This window comes from Aedes aegypti, chromosome 3 (assembly GCF_002204515.2).
Source record: "Aedes aegypti strain LVP_AGWG chromosome 3, AaegL5.0 Primary Assembly, whole genome shotgun sequence".
Classification (NCBI taxonomy): domain Eukaryota; kingdom Metazoa; phylum Arthropoda; class Insecta; order Diptera; family Culicidae; genus Aedes; species Aedes aegypti.
Genome location: NC_035109.1, coordinates 51595734 through 51612838, shown reverse-complemented (window position 1 = coordinate 51612838; position 17105 = coordinate 51595734). Strand labels below are relative to the sequence as shown.

Sequence of the window (17105 nt, the reverse complement as noted above, 5' to 3'; positions counted from 1 at the left end):
TAGAGTTTTCAATTCAAATTTCTCATCAAAGTAGTCTATGAAACACTTTTAGAGCTATGAAAAATGCGCAATTTGGTGAGTGAAGAAACTCGCTATCTTCTTCCGTTTAGGAGTTATTGTTGTTTTTCTCTCAAAAACATGCCTACTTTGATTGTAAATATCTCTGATTGGGGCAAACATAAAAAATATCTTTTGACGGCATTTAAAAGACAAAATGAAATTGTACATTATATCAAAAAATTATAGATGTGTTATTTTTGTAACTCTAATAAAATGCCTTGAAATTCAAATATTTTGTATCACAAAAACTTTGATAACTTTTGAATTAAAATAGATATCAACAATCTTTTTGCATGAAAATTTGCGTTTTGTCAAGTTCTAAAAGTCGTTCATAGACGACTTTGACGAGAAAATAATATTAAAAAATCTAGAGTTGAAAAACTTATTTTTGTTGGACCACCCTGCTATGATTAGGAAAAAATGCTCTAGATTGGTCAAATTTTGAGCTACAGAAAAACTTTTTTTGGCAAAGTTGATCAAAATTTCAAGCTCTACCGCTTTGCCTAAGAGCATATACCAGTATTTTTGCAAATAAAAAAAAATGGTTATATGATATGTGTGATATTGTGGACCACCCTAGTTTCAAATGACACAGTATGAAAGCTTATATTTTTAGAAACAATTTTGTAGAAGATCATTTTTGTCTAAAATTTCATTTTCAGGCTCAAAATTCAAAATAATAAAAAAATACATACTATGAAAATCTTCAAAATAGTTTTAGAGCCCTATCTTTCTTATTTCAGATTACTCGTCAAAGTCGTCTATGAACGACTTTAAGAACATGAAAAAACGCAAATTTTCATGCAAAAATATTGATGATATCTATTTTAGTTCAAAAGTTATTGAAGTTTTTCTGCTTGAAATCCTTTGTTTTTCAAGGCATTTTATTAGAGTTACATAAATAACACATCTGTAATTTTTTGATATAATGTACAATTTCATTTTGTCTTTTGAATGCCGTCAAAAGATATTTTTTATGTTTGCCCCAATCAGAGATATTCACAATCAAAGTAGGCATGTTTTTGAGAGAAAAACAACAATAACTCCTAAACAAAAGGAGATAGCGAGTTTCTTCACTCACCAAATTACGCATTTTTTAAAGCTTTAAAAGTGTCTCATAGACTACTTTGATGAGAAATTTGAATTGAAAACTCTAGAGCCAGAAAACCAGTTTTGTTCGGACCACCCTATGCCACTGCAGGAAAAAAGCTCTAAATCGGTCAATTTAAGAGATACAAAAAAACTTTTTTTGGCAAAGTTGCTTGAAATTGAATGGTCTACAACTTTGCTGAAGCATGTATAATATAATTTCTACAAATAAGAAAGTTAGTTACACAATTTCTATGAAAATGTGGTCCACCCTAATTTTCAATAACACCAAACAAAGGGCTTAACTAATACAAACAATTTTGTAGAAGACCGTTTTTGTCTAATGTTTCATTCTAAAGCTCAAAATGCATCTTTCCGCGTAAAACTGATTCCTGGACCACTGTGCAATGCAAGAAGTGACTAGTTGACATTTTACAGCTTTCTTGTTTCATTATTACACAAAAAAACACAGATGAGATAGGTATCGGAATTTTAAATACAGTCGATATTGTAGGGACCATTGACTCATAGAAATATCGAGCCATGGAACAGAAAATCTTTGGATACCTGTTCGGAGGAACCATCATAGCAATCATGATTTTTTGTTTCTAATATTTTTTAATTAGTCTTGGAACATCGACTCATGGAGTTTTTACTGTAATTCAAAAAATTGGATTGTTATAAATCCGGCAAACAATTGATGATTATACAGTCAAACCTCCATGAGTCGATATCTGAAGGGACCATCGACTCATGGAAATATCGAGTAATGGAACAAATAACTTGGAAAGCTGCTTGAGGGGACCATCATAGTAACCATGAAATTTTAATTTTAGTGTGGTTCCATCGAGTCATGGAACATCGACTCATGGAGGTTTCACTGTATCGTGAAAACCGAGAACAAAGCTGGAACTTGAAATTTGAATTTCAATGGCCACCTCTCCCTTAGGGTGCTGCCATAGTAAACGTGTCTTGCGATGCGTGCACGTGTGCGAGCCCGCAAAGCAGAATATCAACAACAGGAAATCCTTTGATCGCATCGCGTTCGCGGACGCGGACGCGTTACTATGGCCGCACCGTTACTCGATATTCCGTATCTCGATATCGAGTATTGAAAAATGGTTTTCATGGCTAACTCGAAGCTACCTTGGATCGATGGTCCATTGCGAGTTATGAAGAGTTGACTGTAGAAGATCCTTCAAGAAGATCAATGTCGTATTCTCAACACAACTTTATTATGACTGTATTAATTTGCATGTTATTAAATGACCGCGTAGAAGTTCTGAGGTGACAGTCCCAAATAGCGCCGCAATATCATTTCTATGTTTTCTCACTTCCAATCACCAGAACCATGCTCGCAGCCTATCGGTATACAAAGAATAAATATTTATTTTTAAATTTCTTTCCATGTTGTTGCAACATTACCACCACCACTCGTCATCGAATCGATTCAACAACACGAACGCACGCGCCCATCGTTCTTCTTCCCCTGGCCATCGACATCCAGTCCGCAGCCTGTGTGATACACCGGACCGAGAGGAATCAGTCTTTGTCCACGACCAGCACCCGTCACATCACTCGCCTCCCACAATGTTCTCCGCCCTGATGGACGCCGCGCGCAATTCGCCCTTCAAGGCCCCCTTCAGTCGGGCCCAGTGCGATGCCAGTGAGAAATCGCTGGTGCCCTCGGGTGACCGTACCATCCAGGCCGCCTCCACCAAGGAGGTCGAGTTCGGATCCAACGAATTCTTCGGACTGTGCGCCCTCGGAGGTATCCTGTCGTGCGGTTTGACCCATACCGCTGTTGTGCCGCTGGATTTGGTCAAGTGCCGTCTGCAGGTCGATGCCGCCAAGTACAAGAATCTGTTCCACGGCTTCAAGGTCACCGTCGCCGAGGAGGGCGCCCGCGGTCTGGCCAAGGGATGGGCTCCGACCTTCTTCGGATACTCGGCACAGGTGAGTGCAGTTTTTGAGCACGTGATTATTTATACCCGAGCAAGGAAAGAAAGCTAAAGGAAAACTTATTTTGATGTCGTGATCTAATCTTTTTCATTTATTTTATGATTGATAATATGTGTATTGTATGAATGTAAAGAGAATAATAACTTATATCAAATCAAAACTTATTTAGTTAACAAAGTTTAGTTTATTGACTTATTTAGTTAACTAAACTTTTCCACGATACATACATGCATCATACTGAGAGGTGATTCCAAACTTTGGATAAAAAATCAGTTTGGTGAGCGCTTTTCATTGGAATATTATTCTTATGTTTTTATTCTACAAAATATGATCCAGAAAATGGTTATCGATAACTGTTATATTAGGAAAAATAAAATTCGTTATCAATTTCACATCGGGATACTGCCGGTATTTTATCTCTTTGAGCGTGTCAGGGTATCTCACTCTGTATCAGCTGACGCTGGATTCAAATTTTCGTCGGTGCATCACATGATATGACGATGGTGAACTTGATAATGAAATTATCATGCGCGCGTCATTGATATAGTCTTGGCGCATCACGCAGCAATTATCGCAATGCTATATCGTTCCAGATGCTCGCAATGGAATAAGCGTGACTGGGTGGCGCTCCAATCAGCTAGATTTCAATTCAGTCACTTACACTTATACTAACAGCAGCGACTGAGTAATGATAGTAAGCTTCTGAAGTAATGTGGATGTTAGTAGAACTTCCAAGAAAGACACGTTCCATCACCGGTACCGTACAACGGTGTGTAGGTGAGTGGACCTGTTGCTGTGAAACTGTACTGGTAGTATACCTATACCTAATCTACCCAGATTAAACTGGCCTTGAAATTTCTCGTTGCCTTCATTCGTTCAGTGGTGATGCGATAAACACTGGAACGTGCGGGTTCCCGCTGGAAAGAGTTACGTAATCAATGCGCAGCAGTTTTCTCCAGCTTTGTTGATTGGTTTCAACGAACCGGTCATATGCTTAGAATGCAATTTTACTGCTGAGGACGTAGAAAGGTGTAAACTGGAACAAGATTCAATCATATATTGTTTAATCCTTTCTTTCCAATGACTTCGATCGACTGTTTCTTTGCCAAAAAAAAAAGTTTTATAAACTCTCTTGAACAAACAATGTTGTAAATGGGTTATATTTATCGAAATTATTGTATTTTTTAGTTGTCCAATAGTAAACTGATCGTGTATCAACAATTTTACTTTTGAAATAGTTAATTAACTAATGGATTCACCTGATGAATATGGAATCATCCATAGGGAAGAGAGCGGTAATATAAAATATCCCATAAAGTGTCGTTTCATGTCACTCCAGGACTGGTAGCTGGTCTTTTTTAAGAGACTTAACCATTAACCTAATGTAAATCTCTAAAAAGTCTATTTTTAGTTATTTTCTGTAAATTTTCTAGAACCATATTTTTAGTTCAAGTATTCTTGGAAGATTTTTCGGAACATGTAATATTTGTAAATTTAAATGAAAAATCTTGGTCACCACTGGTTCCTGAATAATTTATTTACCAATTTCTAGAAGAAGAGATTTAGGAATTCTTTCAATAATTCCGAATTCCTCCTATCATTTATTTTTAAACGTTCGTCGCGAGTCCTCTCAGGAATTTCTCAAAGGATGTTCAAAAGAATGTTAGTCCTCCATTAATTTCCACATAGTTTTTCAAAAAATACTCCTAGGTATTATCCCAAGACTCCATCCAGGGATTTCCTTAAGAAATTCTTCCACTATTTTTTCCAGTAGTTACTCCAGATGATCAAACAAAGATTCCTACAGACATTCTTCAAGAACAACATACAAAGGTTTATTATAGGATTTAAAAATGTTTGAGGATTTATCCGGTAAATGCTACTAATACTCCACGAATCGCTATTCCTACTTTCCCTATAATTCTTCCAGCCATTTTCAAACAGATTGCTTAAAATATTCTTTGCAGTTGTTTTACTGGATTTTTTTCTAGGTTTTTGTTAGTAATAACTCCAGCGATTCCTCCTGGAAATCTTCCAAGCATTAACAAAAATTAAATTAAAAAGTAAGTAGGTAAATCAATACAGGGATTGTACAGGTTTATACAAAAACTCTACTAGGATTTTTTAAGAAATGCCTTCAAAGAGGCTGGCAAACTGCTCGCTGTGTACGGAATGCTGCCTGTCATAATAGCCAAGAGGTCTTCTGGAGCAGAATCCAGAACACTAAAAATAAATGGATAGATATGCCCTTTACTAAAGATCAGAAGATTTTGACTTGGCTAAAAATTAGGCCGAACAAATGTTGAATATTAATCAACTATTAGTTGAGTGGCCTGTCCTGGTTGAACTAATTGTTGTGTATATCCATCAGGAAATGTTACTGTTCAATTTTTCCAAGGATTTCGCCCATGGTTGTACTAGGATTCGTACTGTCGTGGGGTTCCGTTTAGTAATTTTTCCAATAACCTTTTTAGCAACTTATTTATAGAATCTTCCAAGACTTCACCCTTGATACAAGAGCTTCTTTCTGAAGTCCTCGGAGGTTCATCATTCATTCTCTGATATTTACTTTCGAAATACTTGAGCACTTCCATCTCCATGATTCACTTTGACATGACATTGTTGTCCCTGGCGAAGCGTTTGAAATTTTGCAATAAGAATCACTTCAAGGCGACCATATTGTGGCCAGATATGAGCTTTAAAAAAAATCGCGTCTTAGTGAATCAAATGTGCCTATAATACGAGCTGGCCCCATAACTTCCGGATGTTCATCGGGAATATTTTTCTATAATTTCTGAAAAGTAGTCCTTTGCGATTTTTTGTTGGAATGTAGAAACTTATGGGAGTAAGTAGATGAAAAAACCGAATTTAGTACTATACCATTTAATTCCACTAGAGTTTGTATCCTTTGACAGATACGCGTATTTCGACCTCAACTGTAAGGCCGTCTTCAGTGTCGTGTACTAGACTACTAAAAGTCGAGTCTAGTACACGACACTGAAGACGGCCTTACAGTTGAGGTCGAAATACGCGTATCTGTCAAAGGATACAAACTCTAGTGGAATTAAATGGTATAGTACTAAATTCGGTTTTTTCATCTACTTATAGGTATTCTACTAAACAGCTCGAAGATTTATTATTATGGGATTATTCCTGAATAATCTTCTCGATGACCCTTTCGAAAAGTTTCTAAAGTAATCTTAGGAAAGCTCTGAAAAAAAAACTAAGATAATTGTTGGAAGTATCTAGCATCAATTCCCGCTTAAAATTGTAAAGTTATTCTAAACGAACATCTTTGATGAACTTCTTTTTTTCTTAAGGAAGTGAGAGATATACTTATTGAATTTATCGCCAAATCCCAGCAAGAATAAAAAAATGCACCTTTGGAAACATCTCTGGAGAAATTTCTAAACAAATTCCTAAAGTAATTTCTGGAGATGTTCTTTGAGAAGTTGTTAACTGTAATCCTAAACAGAGATCTTCGGAGAAACCCATTAGAAATTTCTAGAAAAAATCTGTGGGAAGATGCCTGAAAAACTTCAAGAAGTAATCACAGCAATAATTGTAGATCTTCAGAATAATTTCTGATTAAATTCCATAAGGTAATCCAGAATGGGAACCTTTGGGGAAATCTAAGGATGTTCAGTGGATAAATCAATGAATGATTTTTTGGAAGTCTGAGAGCTTGATTGAGCTATTTCTGAAGGAATCTTCAGAAACATTCCCGAAAGAATCCTTGAAGCCAATCCCTGGAGAAATCTAAATAGTAATTTCAGCAGTTATCCTTAGTAAAAACATGCTGGGTAAAGTGAAAGTATTAAAGCACTTCAAGTCTTTGGAGTAATGCTTACTAAAGGGAACTATAACCATAACCTTAATTGATTTCTGATGAAGTTCCTGGATAAAATCATGAAAATACTCATCGTAATGTCAAGAGGAGCCACTAAAAAAATAGAAGTTTCGTAAAGTGGAAAACTGTGAATATATATATATATATATATATATATATATATATATATATATATATATATATATATATATATATATATATATATATATATATGTATATATATATATATATATATATATATATATATATATATATATATATATATATATATATATATATCTATATATATATATGGGGCCTTCCTTAGCCGAGTGGTTAGAGTCCGCGGCTACAAAGCAAAGCCATGCTGAAGGTGTCTGGGTTCAATTCCCGGTCGGTCCAGGATCTTTTCGTTATGGAAATTTCCTTGACTTCCCTGGGCATAGAGTATAATCGTACCTGCCACACGATATACGAATGCGAAAATGGCAACTTTGGCATAGAAAGCTCTCAGTTAATAACTGTGGAAGTGCTCATAAGAACACTAAGCTGAGAAGCAGGCTCTGTCCCAGTGGGGACGTTAATGCCAAGAAGAAGAAGATATATATATATATATATATATATATATATATATATATATATATATATATATATATATATATATATATATATATATATATATATATATATATATATATATATATATATATATAAACATAAGCGACGTTTTTAAAATCAAAATGGTTTGAAATGATCAATTAACATCTTTTAACTAGAAAACATGGAATGTCTGCGATGCCAACGAGACATTCAGCATCCTTGGAAATAATTGCTATTTGGTACCGACCTGACCAAATTCACTTCAGTAACTACATTTAACCCTGGATAACGGTACCCTCAGATAAATGTCTGGTGGGGTTATCTGAGGAACGCTTGTAGTATTTATGTTTTCTGTTTTGCCTCTTTATGTTCTTTTTGATGCTGTTGGTCCCTTTTATTGAAGCTTGTTGTTATTAAATTTCCCATTTTTTCGACACTCAGTAATAGTGGAAAAGCTCTTTCGTTACCAGCCTTGTGATTCTAATTTGAGTGTTCTTCTTATTATTATTGGTAGCTTCAGAGCTCTGTTGATTTTCGACAACACTTGATTCAGATGCCATAGTTATCAGAATAAGACATCATGGTCAGATTAATTAAGAATTAAGTTAGGATGATTTCTGTGGTTATTCTTGATACTGATTCTTGATGTAGCCTATTACTAATGGGAGTAGTCCTTGATCTATAATAAAGGTCTTATGGTGCCCCTGAAGAGATTTTTCTTTTTATCATCTCCAACAAATTTCTTGAATAGTTATTCTTTCATGAATTCATGACAAGCTCTTTGATGGATAAATAAATAGCGAGGGCTTTTAGGGATTCTTATCCAGATTTTTGATTGATTGATTCTTGGAAGATGCAATTTAGGATGTATGCCAAAAGTGTTAGTCAACTTCATATGAGAACAAAAAATGTATTTGGGAATATTGTTTCTGTTAATCTCTCATTGGATTCAACACGAGTTCCACCAGATCAAGAATTTCTCAAGAAAAGCCATGTCTTACGCACAGTTCCAAAGACATTCTCAGAACGTAAGAGATTAATCATTATTATCTATCAAATAATCATCGAACTAACTATGCAATATTCGGCCCAATGAATCGAATGATGTCTCTTTATAATCAGCATTGCACAGAAATTGACCATGTCGCGAAAAAAGCTAAGACAATATTTTAATTCCTTAAGATATAATACAGCAGAAAATTAGTTCATATAATTCCAAATTCTCTCTGAACTTTCTATGAGTTCTAGTGGGTGGACGGTCTTCAGATATTCCAACAAATAGTTTATGTCTGTTTGTCCAAAACGTTTTCGAAATTTTAACCGTTTGAAGCTTTTAGCATTTTATAAATATGATTAAAAAAAGTTCATAAATAAATTAGTTCAAGTCCTCCAAATTTGTATGAGAAATATACTAAAACATCAAGTCCAAAGATCATTTTGCCACAAGTTTGTTAATATTTTGAGCAACTGACAAAAATCCGGGTATTGGATAACAGGGCGATATTTAAAATTGAAGATGGCTCTTTTTCAGTGATAGTAAAAACGAAATCCTGAAACAAAGAAAGCACCACGCGAGATGAACTAAATACAAAAAGTGATTACGTTTGATTTCTAATCACTACTTTTTCGATCCAGTTTCCTAATTGCAAGTTATTTACGTTTTTAAGTATTATCTATACGTTTTGACAGTTCTCGACTACCATTCTTTCATGCGATTTAGAGGGAAGTTTGATAAATTTTAAAATCGAACGTAGAAATCAGTGTTGTCACTCGGCGGCCAGTGAGAGAAATTGAATGATCGAAAGGTTGTTGTCTATACTTTTTGCCTGTGGCGTTAGCTGTTAGCATTTGATAAACATTTGATGTAAACAGCCGTTGCCCTATTGGTTTTGAATGAACACCCTGTATTTGATATAAATAGAAAAAAAGCTTCATTGGATATTGGTTTCCTTGAAAAATGAAAATTGTAAGTATGTCTTACCGATAACTGACAACGGAATGTACGATCGTGACCAGTTTATCAACACTCATTTGCTTAATCAATAGAAGGAATTTGATAAAATTCAATGTTTTTCACAATTCTGCCAAATAGTGTAGAACTAGCCCTCGTGCGTTAAAATACACTCAAATAAAGAATTAAAAAAAAAAAAAAAATTCTGCCAAACGGCTATTATGCCAAACGACCTTTGTCCCAAATGCCTTTATGCCAAATGACTTATGGCATTTTGTCAAACGGGATAGATCCAGACCAGGCGGGTCCTCGAGAGAGTGCCTTCTATGCGCACATTGTCTCGAATGTGGAACAGAGTCTGCGACCTAAGGTACCTGAAGAGTAGAACGTAGACTGGAAAGTGGAAGAGCTGTGCGAACCTGAAGGCAAACCGGACATAGCTAAAGCTGCTTATGGAGAAGTAAAAAGAGACATATCCTCTTTTCTGATGGCTCATTGGCTCTTTATTACCTAGTTAGGTTCTGGTATGCCTGGAAGTACCGTAGATGGCTGGATCAACGTGGAATATTCCCACTCGAGGTCTACGGCTCTGTTATAAGCCATAAGTGTCCTCATATACCATGAGTTGTCTGTCTGCAACTAGGCGGATTACACAATGTACATAGAGGTACTAAACTAATATCAGACCTTTCGTATAGTATGGGATGCTACCTAATATAATAACCGAGAGGTCTTTTGCGCAGATTGAGTGAGAACACTACACATGAGTTAACCCCAATCACAAGATCAGAATTCATAAGATTCTAAATCGGCTTAGAATTCGTAACACTCGACTCATTCATTGACCAAGTTTCATTGGCAATACAACTTATTTCCAGTCATTTGACCAGATGTACTGTTCAATGACCTCAATTTGATGTCAAGATTTAAAGCTTCAGCACCAGGTCTTTGGCGGCATCAATTTATTACGTAACGCTAAAATTGATGATTGATTTTTCCATAATCAGGTAATGGTCAGAGTCCATATCCCTTTCGGGACGGACCATATTTGAGTGATTATTTCAAAATTTACCTTATAAACTCATCATCTCGTAGAACAAAACTTTCTTTATTTTGGCTATTCTATCAATCTATGAACTTTTTAGGGTCAAATTCAGACCAGCACAATTGTGCTGGTCCGTCCCCAAGGCGGTCGATGTTCGAAAAAAAATTTTTTTTTGTTTATTTTTAAAAATTGTTCTAGTCATGCCTTTTTTAAAAAAATTGGACCCGTATTTTTTTATTTCGTCATTAGGGTGCTCTTTCGTGGAATAGGGTGACTCAAAAATTCAGATTTTTTTTTTATGTATTTTAATTATATATGATTAATACATATGATTTATTTTATAAATGGATCGAAAACAATGTACGAGATATAAAAATATTTCATATTCTCTCTAAGATTCAAAGCATTAGGTGACGATGACATTTATCGCTATAATTCAAGAACTAGTCTACGTCATAGAAAAATGGGTAAACATACATGTGTGAAAACTAATAGTCTCCACCAAACCATCGTGGTTTTGCTATGTTTGTTTATATCCTCAGAAATTAAATAAGATTTTTTCTCAAAAATAATGTATAAAATAAAATTCAAAATTGAAAATAATCATAAACCTTCGAATTGTTTAGTGGAATACTTATAAATATATGAGAACCGAATTTAGTACTGTACCATTTAATTCCACTAGAGTGTGTATCTTTTGACAGATACGCGTTATTTGACCTCCACTATAAGGCCGTTATCAGAGTCATGTACTAGACTCGAAAAGTAAGTTTATTTTTTAGAGACCCTTGGACCCTTGCTCGACAGCTTGGACGTTGATTACCAAGAATGACGCATTTTAAATGGAAATAATTACCATCAAATTTCTTCTTCTTTTTGACGTTACAGAAGCCTCCTTCTCATCTTCTCATGAGCACTTCCACAGTTATTAAGGCGAAGTAGGCCGTCATTGAAATTTGTACTCGTAGTTGATGATTGTTGCGTATTCATCTCACGAATTCGAATCAAAAAAAATCAATTGGTTTTGCACTGACACAGCTGAAAAAGTATCAGCATACTTTATGCATGTTAGCGCGTACAATGATACTTTTTCAAGTCAATATGAACTATCAAGACTGAGTTTTATGACTTTGGAATGCAAGCTGAAAAGTCATCATTGATGCCAAAACGAATGACGGGTTACTTAGCCTTAACTGACAGCTCTTTTTGTGAATCGACCAATTTCGCATGTGTATATCGTGTGACAGGTACGGTTGGGTGACAAAACGTCGAAAGACAAAACGTCGAATGCCAAAACTTGTCGAAATTGTTTGAGATTTGTTTTAATCATTAGGTCATTAAAAAATATTTGAGTCTTTCATCAAAAGTGCTAAATGTAGTCAAATGTTAGAAGGAGGATGCGAGGGACGCGTTAAAAAAACAATTAACTCTAGTTGTAATTAAATGGTATAGTTTTTTAATCGGTTCTCATTTACTTATCAATTGATGTTCGTATTACCATATAAATTCTCTGCACAAAAAAATAAATAAATCAATGTATAAAAATAAATTCAACAGTACAAACTGAAAAGCTTGCTGGATATCCTGATATACTTATATGTGATCCTTAATATTTGAATATCCTGTAATCAATGTAGGTACTTATTCGACATAAGAAAGAGTAAATCTTTAAAGAATAAATAATTAACCAATGGGGTAGCGACTGTTTCCATCGTTCTGAAAAGATAGTAATACGATCATACTCTACGCTCAGGGAAGTCGAGAAAATTTTCTTTTACGAAAAGATCCTCGACCGGCTGGACTCTAACCTACGACCCTCAGCATGGTCTTGCTGAGTTTACTGTTATGGCTAGATAGCCCCCAATATCAAATTTTCTTAATTTTATTTTTTACATCGAGTATTTTGCTTAAAATTGAATTTACGTCATTGCAATTTTAGTTTTGAGCCGAGACGAGACTCGCGAAGACGGTCTTCTTTTTCTGTGATTGCTGATTTTTTTCTTATTCCACTTTGTGTTTATACCAATTATGCGCATGCTGTTCAAATCCTCACATGAACCTCTCAGCAAAAAAATGATTGAGTTTGCATCACATCGAATCATAAATAGCCGTTTGATTGAAATTTCATGCCGGCAAACGTAGCAGACATTAGATATAAATAATCTTCTGCTTAGATTTATCAGCAACTTTGGAAAAACCTGCTCCGCCGACTGAGGTTTTTAATAACAGTTTACTTTGAGCACAATACTTTTCAATTTTTCAGCCATAAAAACGGTGGGCTGCATCTGACGTTTCGTGAGAGGGGAATCTGGGCTGCATATGACGTTGATATTTTTCCTCTTCGCGAGTCTCTCTCAGGTTTTGAGTACTTTGTAGGACTGAAAGAACTAAGACGGATAGCTAACATTTAACAGGGAATTCAAAAACCCTTTTAAATACGCCTCGTCAAAATCAGTTCATTAATCATATATAAGCATGAATTTGATTTTTGAAATTGTTATATATATTCCAGCTATTTGAAACATTACATGAAACAATCAAATTTTTTTTCGAATGTTTTCAATCATTTGGAAATTGTCAGATTTGAAAATAAAGAAACTGACAATGCTTCTAATAAGACAATCCATAAGACAGCTGCGATCGGCAGGTTTTTTGGTTTGCCATGAGTTTTTAAAGTTTCGCAATCGGTGTGACCGTTAGATTACAAAGGAAGATGTAAAGCTCTGAGGGACGATTCAAATATAACGTCCATTGTTTTTCGGGATTTCTAGACCCCCCTCCTCCCCCATCTGTCACGCTTTTTCCAATACCTAATACATGCACTTTCATACTTTCATTGACCCCCCCTCTAAATGATGAACGTAATTTTTAATGATCCCTGACCATACTCGTAAGTTTTGTTTCCCCTTTCGTTTCGGTTGCATGGGCACTTTTAGCTGTCAACCATACCATGGAAAGTTTCCTGGAAAGCATTATGTACGATAAAGACCTTTGAAGAGAGCATCACACGAATCAACGGACTAGCATGCAAAGCCAAATGGCACAGTGGTAATACGTTCCTGACAAAAAAAAACGAGCTGAAGTTGAAATTGAGTCCACACTTTTTTGATCGATGCAGCTAGTTACTTTGCAACACTATACGCACGGCAATGAAGTCCAGATTTTAATTTATGATTTTATTTCAATTTATTTATTTCAATTTATTTTTTAAAGTAAAAAAACGGAACAATATTTTTTTTAAATGAGTGGATAATCTAGACTCCAGAACTTCATACATTGCTTAATGCTTTAGTTGAGTATTTTATAGTACTGAAAAAGTTTAAAGTTTCCCAGTTTAAAACGCATTTCGTAGATCAACATAATAAACAACATTTTTGCAAGTAATACCAGCATGGGCCGCATACATCAATAGTACGCCATTTAAAAGACTCTGAAGTTCAGAAGCAAATAGTAAGTAAAGGTTTCCAGCTCCAGTTGTCCAACTTTATAAATATTATAGCAGATATTGAACCAGCATGCATTGTAGAACACCAAAATGGATTATTGATTCAACATGGTATTGGCAGAATATCAAAGCAAGGGGTCATTCAAATATTAAGTCCATTGTTTTTAAGTCTATCTAAATACTCCCAATGCTCACTATCACGCTTTTTCCCAAGCCCCTAATACATGCACTGTCACACTTTCGTACCCCCCCCCCCCTTCCCCAAAATAATTGACGTAATTTTTGAACGTTCCCCAAAAATTTTACTGCTTCTTAAACTTTGCTATAGGCGATTTGAGACAATAATTGTGATTCCCAATCTTTTTCAAATATGGACTTATAAGAAGAAGGTTTTAAACCAAAGCTATAGTTTTCTGTTACATAGTTTTTGGATTCTATAACATTCCCCAGAAAACCATTCCCCAGAAAACCATTCCCCAGAATTCCGTTCCCCAGAATGAACCATTCCCCAGAAAATCGTTCCCCAGAATGTAACATTCCCCAGAATTCCATTCCCCAGAATGCACCATTCCCCAGAAAGCTATATGAATATCCATTTTTTTCTTTTTTTTTAATTATTGCTTTGCGTGAGTCACTTATGTGGGGGACCAGATAGCCGTAGCGGTAAACGCGCAGCTATTCAGCAAGACCAAGATGAGGGTTGGGTTCGAATCCCACCGGTCGGGTTGAAAATTTTCTCGACTTCCCAGGGCATAGAGTATCTTCGTACCTGCCACACGATATACGCATGCAAAAATGGTCATTGTCATAGTAAGCTCTCAGTTAATGACTGTGGAAGTGCCCATAAGAACACTAAGCTGAGAAGCAGGCTCTGTCCCAGTAGGGACGTAACGCCAGAAAAGAGGAAGAAGAATCACTTATGTGACAGGCTAAGGTCTGATGTGACAAATAAATATGTAGGTAGGAGGGTTAGGGACATAATGAACACACGGGGCGAAATGGACACCCTCTTACTCTCTGGGAATATGCATATTTCAGCAAAACTTTATAAACTGTACGAAATCTGTATTGTATATGAACGTTTTGACGGTATAAAAGTTTACGCTTTGCTTCATTTGTCCTCTGAAATTCTACTATATTTTTTTCTCAGCTTCAAATTAGTTTATAAGCAAAGCGGAGGAATCGGTGGATTTAATTTTAGAGCAAAGAAAGATATTTCCATTCTATGTAAAATAAGCATTTACCTAATGTGTCCAATATGCCCCTATTCATGAGTATTTTGCATATTATAATAATACACCCTTCTTTTAATGCATTCCCATAAAATATACAGACTATATGTTTATTTTTGCATATATAGTGATGCACCCTTCTTTCAGTATTATCTCATTAATGATTTTTTTTTTTTTTAAGGCACTCCGTGCTCGTGGCCACTACTGTGCCGGAATCAGTTTTATATGTATCTTCCTTACCGATACAGTTCTATTTTTAACTAATCTATATTTACATCTGCTTTCACTCTCTTCTGCTCTTTTGCTCTCACACCGAGCAGGTAGGAGAGTGCTCTGCTGTTGGTCCAATCGATTTCCATAAGCCATAGTTCATTGCTCTTGCGGTGGTTCGTTTTGCCGTGGTCCTGAGTCGTTTTGAGGCTAGCTGCCTGCGAAGTGGGTCAATTTGTCTCAGTCACCATCTGATACTGACGGAGGATGAATGTGCTCCCCTATGCACGGTCCTCCGTGCGGCGTCTTCTGGTGGCTGGACGGGTTATTTTTTGGAGGGGCTGGGAATTGAATCCATGACCTTCCGCTTATGAAGCGAAAGCGTAACCTCAAGGCTACGGACCCCCCTACTTCTCATTAATGATATAGGCAAAATATATCGATGGAGAGCCCATATAGCATAAGGTCACTTGGCATAAAATGATTTGGTATAAAGTCATTTGCCATCCAGCCATACTTATGCTCCTTCTTTTCAAAAAGGATGTTCTTCATGTCATGCCAAATAGTCATTGGCCAAATGACCATTATATCAAATGGTCCTTGATCATTTAATGAAGCATGCCAAATGCCTTCTTGTCATTTGGTATCCTTACGGAAAATTTTGTCTATATCGTCAACAGGATAAGACTGAAAGAAGGGTGTATCACTATTTTGTGCAAAATTAAACAAGTCATTTGTAATTTAGACTTGACGCAAGAAGGGCGTATCATTTTAATGTGCAGAATAGTAAGTTTTTATTCTACCGAGTTTACGTAATCATTATATCGGAAACGTATAATATGATACTACGAACGTCTTTATTCTAATCGGTTTAGTCCTAAAAAGTAAGAGATGATGCACCTTCTTAAAACATTGATGAAAAGCTGCATACATCACTACATTTGATAAAAATTGGACATACATGTGAAATTATACATTTGGAAACTACTATACCGAAAGAAGGGTGTACCGTAATCCGGGTAACATTGATCATTTTTTTTTAGTTTTTCCTAATTTTTTCATTTCACAATACAAATGTTACAAGTTTCATATTTTTAAAACAAGTACTGGCACCCACCGCTCCTAGCTATGTACTTTATTTTGTTTTTCGAAAGATTTAATTATGTTTAAATAAATGTTTTAAGTGATTTTTTGATTCAGCTGATACGGGGTAACATTGATCACCCAAGTAAACAACGTTCGCTAATATTGGAAATGTCGTTACTTACTAAAATCAGGGCCCCTGAAGCCGAATATGAAGACCAAACTGTTACAAGTCATTTACTTTTTGAGTTATTTCAAAATTAAAAACACCTTGAACCGCGTAATACGCCTAAACTAGGCAATTTCCTCAGGAAATTCTACATTCGTAATAGTAATTAGTTAATGTTGCCTAATTGAATAAACTTATGAAAGATTTGACAACGGAATCGTTTTCGGCGATGCCATTTTTAGTAACACCCGCATTTTCCTTGATCACATCGTCTGCAGAACTCATGTGAGACATGAATTTTCGGTAGTGTCAGTGAAAATGATAGAAATCATTGTTTCAAAAAGTTGACAAATTTGCGCATGAACTAAACGCAATTTTGACAAAAACCTTAATTATCATTAGCTTATGAATATACGAAAGAGAGGCACCA

At 35.6% G+C, this 17105-nt stretch overlaps 1 protein-coding gene and 1 long non-coding RNA gene across 3 annotated transcripts in view; one reads left to right on the top strand and one right to left on the bottom strand.

Annotated features, from left to right (window-relative positions):
- Positions 1–17105, top strand: part of LOC5574515 (phosphate carrier protein, mitochondrial) — a 38109-nt gene that overhangs the window by 17376 nt on the left and 3628 nt on the right. For both annotated transcript variants that reach the window (XM_021852477.1, XM_021852478.1), the window contains exon 2: positions 2657–3105. In XM_021852477.1, the coding sequence (XP_021708169.1) occupies positions 2740–3105 (366 nt within the window). In that variant the 5' untranslated portion in view covers positions 2657–2739. The remainder of the gene's footprint in view (positions 1–2656; positions 3106–17105) is intronic.
- LOC110678894 lies at positions 2359–2717 on the bottom strand. Its single transcript, XR_002502023.1, has 2 exons — positions 2575–2717; positions 2359–2511 (listed from the first exon to the last, which is right to left on the bottom strand). It is a non-coding gene; the product is annotated as an uncharacterized LOC110678894 (long non-coding RNA).